This window comes from Propithecus coquereli, unplaced genomic scaffold, assembly GCF_000956105.1.
Source record: "Propithecus coquereli isolate 6110/MARCELLA unplaced genomic scaffold, Pcoq_1.0 Scaffold14, whole genome shotgun sequence".
Classification (NCBI taxonomy): domain Eukaryota; kingdom Metazoa; phylum Chordata; class Mammalia; order Primates; family Indriidae; genus Propithecus; species Propithecus coquereli.
Window position 1 is genome coordinate 1,358,949 of NW_012138302.1, and position 7,583 is coordinate 1,366,531.

The window sequence follows — 7,583 nt, forward strand, 5'->3', positions numbered from 1 at the left end:
AAGAACCAGGATCAATGTGTGAAAGAGTGATTTTCAGTTTAATATAAGAAGTTCTATCAATTTTAGTGGCTGAAAATAAAATCAGACTGCCTCACCAATTCCCCAATACAGAGTTATTCAAGTATCAATAACAGGATGTAATAAGGATTAGCATAATATATGAGGTTAGCCTAGAAGATTTCTAAGATTGTTCCCCTCAGGGATCCAAATTTATAACCTCTCTTGGAATAAAAAAGCATACCTTTCCAATCCATCTCTCTCAATGGTTTCCTTCCAATTCCAGGACCGCTTTCTCACTTTTTGCACTTACTTTCCCCTCTGCCTGGAATGCTTTTCTGTAGGCTCTTTGAATGGCTGCCTCCATAGCTCATCCCTTCAGGGCTAAGATCAAATGACACCTCCTCAGAGAAGTCTTCTCTGACTATCCTAGCCAAAGATGGCCTCCCACCATTCCCCTTTATACCATTTGGTTATTTTCTTCAGAGCAAGGAGCACTAAACCCTAATTACTTGGTTAAATGCCATCAGGTCAGGGACCGTCTTATTCAGCATTGTAACCCCAGCACCCTTTACTGTCTGCCACATGGTAGGTGCAGACACTGTAAATACTGTTGAAGCTACATTTCTTAAATAAATTAAATGTTGGTCGAGGATCTTTTCTTAATCCCTGGAAGCATACTACATTTACTCAGAAGAGATAGTATACTTGCTAACTTTCCCTTTCAATCAGACACGGGGTGGGGAGGGGCTGGTTAAACTATGTACAATTTTAGGGAACACTGATTACAAATGACACTATTGGTTGGGTGCAGTGGCTCACGCTTGTAATCCTAGCACTCTGGGAAGCCAAGGCAGGAGAACAGCTTAAGGTCAGGAGTTTGAGACCAGCCTGAGCAACAGTAAGGCCCCATCTCTATTAAAAGTAGAAAAAATTAGCCAGGTGTGGTACGCATGCCTGTAATCCCAGCTAATAGGGAGGCTGAGGCAGGAGGATTGCTTGAGCCTAGGAGTTTGAGGTTACAGTGAGCTATGATGATGCCACTGTTGCCTGCACAAGAAAGTGAGACTCTGTCTCAAAAACAAAAAACACTATTAATAGATATGAAAAATGTAATAAACAAAAATAATTATGGAAGAAAGCCTGGTCTAGCTGCATTCTAGCAACACTAATGCAGTTAGTAATGTGAACTGCTTGCTCTTTCTTTATACATAATAACCCAATTGTTAAACAATTATTCATGTCATTAAATGTGCAAGATAACCATTACTACTGTTAACTGTTCTAAAGTATATTTCATAGACTTAACTCTTTTCAAATGTTCTGAGCCTTCAAGATTTGTTGTTGACATAGTAGGATCTTCCGTTTACAATCTAAAAATATTAGGGTGAACACTACTTACAACCAAGTGACTGCCAGGATTTCTGGAACTTAGCTCCTCCTGCCTCCCAAAATAGGCATCTTTCCACTACTCTCTAAAGCCTGGAATTTCTCAGTTAGGTATTCACTAATTACATAGGCCTAAGGCTTCAAGAATCAATTTTTAAAAATGCAAATAGCATTGGGAAAGTCATTACATCTTTGACAATTATGATTTTTGTGAGGATTGCATAAAATACTGGAGGCACTTTTTGTGTATCACAGACAACTAAAAATTGGCCATTTTCTTTCCCTCATTCCCAGTTAAGGGCACCACCATCTCGATTACCCTGGATAAAAATCTGTCATCTTCCTTGCACCCACCCATCATTCATCATTTGTCAAGGCCTCTTGATTCTAAGTTTCAAACTCTCCATTTCTTTCCATGCCTTCTCTACCTTATTGGCCTAAGCAATCAACATCCCCTATAAGCCATCCAATACTCAGAAGCATCTTCCTAAAACACACTACTGATATTGCTCTTCTGCTAAAATACTCTATGTTGCCTATAAAATAAAGTGAAGCTACTTTGGCTTTGCATTCAGTCCCGCTGCTCCCCCAATTTGGTCCCAATCTTTTTTTTTTTTTTGCCTTCTCTCCCAACATCTACCTATAACAAGAGCCACATATCTAATCAGAATATTCATCCTTTACTTTTCTGCCAGTATGACCTGTTAAAACTATCCCCACAATTCAGTTAAAATGCCATATATTCCATATCTGAATAAATTCCACAGTACTTTGTTTATATACCCATTTTAATACTCTTCTTTGTTTAAACCATAATTTGTGTATATCAGTTTCCAACTGTAAATTAAAGCTACTTGCAGCTAAGTAAGAACTTAAGCTCATCTCTAGAATTCCTTGATATTTGATGTTTAAAATAATAGGCTAGCTTTATTTGCTTATGTTCTGAGAAAGGTTTTCACAGAAGGTGAAGATAGCATGACAGCACTAGATGCTTTAAGAATGATGTGGCCACAGAGCCCTGTAGAAGGCTAATGCTAGGACTCCAAGGCATAGGCAACAAAAGAAAAAACAGACAAACTGAACTTTGCAAAATTTTAAAAATTTTGTGCATCAAAGGACACTATCAATAGAGTAAAAAGGCAACCACAGAGTGGGAGAAAATTTTGCAAATCATCTACCTGATACGGGATTGATATCCAGAATACACAGAGAACTTCTAAAACCCAATAACAACAAAAAATTTAAAAATAGGCAAAAAAAAAATGAATAGACATTTTTCCAAAGATATACAAATGGTCAAGAGGCACATGAAAAGATGTTCTAATCTTTCTCTAATCTAATCATAAGGGAAATGCAAATCAAAGCTACAATGAGATACTACCACACATCCATTAGGATGGCTACTACTAAAAAAACCAGAAAATTTCCTTGCCTTATCTTCCTAAAAAACAAACAAAAAAGCAAAACAAAAAACACACCTAACAAAAATGAGAAAATAACAAGTGTTGGGAAGAATGTGGAGGAATTGGAGCCTTTATGCACAGTTGGTGGGGATGTAAAATGGTACAGCTGTGGAAAATACTAATAACATGGCAGTTCCTTAAAAAATTAAAAATAGAGGCTGGGCACAGTGGCTCACGCCTGTAATCCTAGCACTCTGGGAGGCCGAGGCGGGCGGATTGTTTGAACTCAGGAGTTCGAGACCAGCCTGAGCAAGACCTCATCTCTACTAAAAATAGAAAAATTAGCTGGGCATGGTGGCGCATGCCTGTAGTCCCAGCTACTCGGGAGGCTGAGGCAGGAGGATCGCTTGAGCCCAGGAGTCGGAGGCTGCTGTGAGCTAGGCTGACGCCACGGCACTCTAGCCTAGGCAACAGAGTGAGACTTTGTCTCAAAAAAAAAAAAAAAAAAATTAAAAATAGAATTACCATATGATCCATCAACTCCACTTCTGGGCACATCCCCAAAAGAAATGAAAGGAGGGTCTCAAAAGAGATATTTGTACACCCATGTTCACAGCAGCATTATTCACAATACAGTAAGTCCTCACTTAACACTGTAGATAGGTTCTTAGAAACTACAACTTTTAGTGAAACTTCCTACAGCAGGTCCCGGAATAACACTGTTTCCTTCTGTTATACTCCCTTTCACTTAAAGATTTCCAAGAGCCAACCACGTTGAGTGAGGATTTACTGTACCTAAAAAGAGGAAGCAACCCAAGTGACCACTGACAGGTGAATGGATAAGCAAAATGTGGCACATACATACAATGGACAATTCAGCTTTAAAAAGGAAGGAATTTCTGACATATGCTACAACATGAATGAACCTTGAGAATATTATGCTAAGTGATAAAAAGACACAGTATGATTCCACTTATATGATGTATTTAGAGTAATCAAAATCATAATGACAGACAGTAGAATGGTGGTTGCCACAGGCTGAGCAGAGGGAACAGGGAGTTATTATTTAATGAGTGCAGAGTTTCAGTTTTAGAAGAGTTATGGATGCAGAAGGTGGTGATGGCTGTACGACATTATGAATGTATTTAACAACATTGAACTGTGCACTTAAAAATGGTTAAGATGGTAAATTTTATGTTATGTATACTTTACCACAATTTTTTTTAAAAGGTCAATGCCAGGTGCTGTAGATTTTTGCCACTCACTCTTCACAACTATCTTATTAGGTAGGTTAAAATTCTCATTTTAAAGAGGAGGAAATGCAGGTTACAAGTAGTTAAGTGCCTTCCACTTTAGCTTCTAAAATGTGATGACCCAGGGTCACAGAGCTTCTAAATTCTGGAGCTAGGATTTGAACCTAGGCAGTCTAGCTCCACAGAAAATAGAACAAGACAAGGTTTCCCACGATAGTGGAGCTTTCATTCTTGTAGGGACAGATATAAACAATAATACAAAAGATTAAAAACCTTTCATATCACAGTGACAGATGCCAAATATCTTTGAAAGCAGGTACACAGCTGAAAACACAGTAATCTTTAGTATAGATAGCTATTAGATCCTTCCCTGCTCCCACTAGAAAGAGTGTGGACTCCCTGCAATGATTCTTCCAGAACTCCAAGAAAGGGCAATAGTGTAGAAAGAGGAACTGGAGGTGAAATTGTACCTCAGTTATCTCCAGTTAGATTTGATTAAATATTACCTGGGGAAATATTTGAATTTGAATATTTGAGGATATCTGTGATCAGAAATGGCTTATCAAAGTATTTTAACAAGTAATGTTAGCACATGTTGTTTTGTAACAAGTTGAAGTTCCTGCTCGAAATTTGTTGACTACTACTGATCCTTTCCATCATGTTTCCAGCAAGTCCCTGCGTATATTACCTCATCATGTGAAGGGGCATAATTCAAATTAAATTGGGAAAAGAGAAGAGGGGCAAAATAAAACAAGATGTTTTGAGGCTGGAGACAATCTTTTTGGTTTAAAAGTTTCACTTCATCTTTCCCTACTTGGATTGCTTACAGTGTATCTTTGATCAAGAGAATTAAATTTAGTAATACTTTAAAGCCTTAGAATGGTTCCCGACACAAAACACATATTCCATAAATTTTTGGCTACCATTATTATTAATCTAATACAGTGGTGCATTATTTTTGTAATAATTGAGTCTGTTTTCTCATCTGTAAAATGGGGATAACAACAATTGTATTTACTTTGCAGAATCTTTGAGAGAATAAAGCAGACAACAACAAGCACTTGATGCTTTGCTATTATGATTATTCGTACCCCTACAATGCAACTCAGTCCCCAAGACTAGGACTGCATTATGACTTTCCTGGGCCAAGGCACTTTTGCCTTCATGGCCCCTTCCTACTTTATTAAAATGATATTTTATTATTGCAGTGGTACAAAACGAATATGGTCCAGATTGTATGCATTATCACATAATCATTAACACTGTAGTCTTTTTAAAAAATAAACTTAAAACATTTTCGTGGACCCCTAAAACCACCATGGGCTCCATATGCACGGTACCTACTGTACTTAATGAATAAATTGGCCCTGAGCTTCTCTACCTGTCCACATATTACTTAGCATCAGCGGATTCCACCAAGGTCACCCTGGAAGAGTCCTCTCAGGTCTCATCCCGCACTCCCCCGACACGCGCACTTTCTCGCTAGGCCAGCACCCACCGACAGCCTTCGGAAAGCCACGGGTGAGGAAGCCCCCGAATCCTAGTCGAGTGCCAAGGCGGCGGCCCGACAGAGCTGCCACCGAAGCGACCGAAACTCGCTGCAGTAAACTCATGGCCGCCATGGCTACGTCGGGCAACAGGAAGAAACGCGAGGATGTAACGGGAGCCGAGAGAGCCAATTTACCAATAAGGGCGAAGGCGAAGGTGGCCATATTAAGTGAGGGCAAGGGCCTGGTCCTGTGCTCTTATGCGTCTGCGTGGGACGCCGGAAGTGACGCCATTGTTGGAGGAAACGCGATTTGCTTAGTTATGTGAAAAAATGGCTATAGCCAGTTTGGCTGTTGTTTGTAGAAGAGTCTCAGCCGCCCTGAAGGCGTCCAGATCGTTAATAACTCTTCCGGTCCATGCCAGCACAGGGTAAGTGATGTATGGAATAGGTTTGTCCACCTTCCAGCTTTGGATCTTGTTTTTCTGCCGAGATGCCGAGAACAGGTTAGGGATGGAAAGGCCACCTGGATGGCACAGCCGGAACCCACCTATGTGTGAGGAGTGAGTGACCTTGGAGACGTTGTCCACCTCCGATATTCACGTTCCTTCTCAAACATTTTGTTGTTCTCTTCTGTGGACCAGACAATAGATGGGGTTTGTAGATGACCAGCATTTGTTGAAGTAAATCTAGAGGTACAGAAGCAGGCTCCTGCGCTGGGTGAGCTGGGAAAAACTTTACCCAACTGCATGGAACTGCAGGCTGTCTCAGGTTTGGATGGATAAAAAAGAAGGGACCTTTGTATTTCCAGGATCTGTCACAAAAAGATTGTTCAGTAAATTTTGAATAAATTATGAAAGTAGCCAAATGGACAGCAAGTAACCCTGCAGGTATGAAAAAGGAGCGCCTTAGAAATGGTGTTCATTATTTCGAGGTGGGAAGACAACTTGTCTTCTGGACAGACTAATTGTTTTTGACTCTAGGATGTGTGGTTTCCTACCCTTTATTGGCAATTGTCTAAAATGAGTTGAATTTTGTAAACAGTAGGGTATGTCAGATTTTTTTATAGGAAGTAAAAATGCATTCAGGTATCTACTCTTGAATGCATAAGCAATTATTGAACATCTATTATGTGCTAGTGTATTACTACACTAACCTCAAAGATAAGCACTCTTTTCATTTCACAGAGGCTCAGGTGTTATAACTTGACCAAGGTGGCAAACTTGGATCAATCGTCTTTTACTTCATCTTATTTCCTTAAAAAGGAAATAGTTTTAGCTTTTTTATTATAAAATGAATTTACAGACACTTTGGAAAATGGAGTATTTTGAAGAAGAAAGTAAAAATCAGCTTTAATTCTACCACCCAGGGATACATCAATTTCCTTCCATTCTTTTTAACATTGCATAATACACACATATGTAACTTTTAAATAAAATTAGGATCATATTTACATATATCCATGTTTGTGCTCTATAGTTTTCTCAACTTTTTATTTAAAAAATTTTCAAACCAACAGAAAAGTTGCAAGAGTAATACAAAGGATAACCATGTACTCTTCACCTATATTGACCAATCATTAGCATCCTGTCACCTTTTTTATCTCTTTTTCTTCATGTTCTTTATTCTGAGCTATTTGAGGCATGTCAGAATTTCAAACATAATGACACTTCATCACATATCTTCTAAAAACAAGGACATTATCTTAATAACCACAATACAGTGATCACACTCAGGATATTTAATATTGATACAATGCTATAATTATACTGCTATTATCTAGCATACATTCCAAATTCAAAAGTCCTCAGTTGTCCTGGTAATTTTTTTTTCTTTTTGATTCAGGGTCCAATGAAGGATCATTTATTGAATTAGTTGCCATGTTTCTTTAGTATCTTTTAGTCTAGAACAGTGTCTTTTTTTTTTTTTTCTTTCACGATGTTGACATTTTTGTTAAGATTAGCTTTTTAGGCCGGGCACAGTGGCTCACGCCTGTAATCTTAGCACTCTGGGAGGCTGAGGTGGGCGGATCGCTCAAGGTCAGGAGTTCGAGAC

The 7,583-nt window shown here is 38.9% G+C and overlaps 2 protein-coding genes across 2 annotated transcripts in view; one reads left to right on the plus strand and one right to left on the minus strand.

Moving 5' to 3' along the window:
• Positions 1-5,682, minus strand: part of NDUFB5 (NADH dehydrogenase (ubiquinone) 1 beta subcomplex, 5, 16kDa) — a 19,907-nt gene extending 14,225 nt beyond the window's left edge. The window contains exon 1 of the mRNA XM_012639320.1: positions 5,518-5,682. Coding sequence (XP_012494774.1) covers positions 5,518-5,664 — 147 coding nt within the window. The 5' untranslated portion in view covers positions 5,665-5,682. The remainder of the gene's footprint in view (positions 1-5,517) is intronic.
• Positions 5,683-5,853: 171 nt separating this feature from the next.
• MRPL47 (mitochondrial ribosomal protein L47) overlaps positions 5,854-7,583 on the plus strand; it is a 16,851-nt gene continuing 15,121 nt past the window's right edge. The window contains exon 1 of the mRNA XM_012639463.1: positions 5,854-5,959. Coding sequence (XP_012494917.1) covers positions 5,862-5,959 — 98 coding nt within the window. The 5' untranslated portion in view covers positions 5,854-5,861. The remainder of the gene's footprint in view (positions 5,960-7,583) is intronic.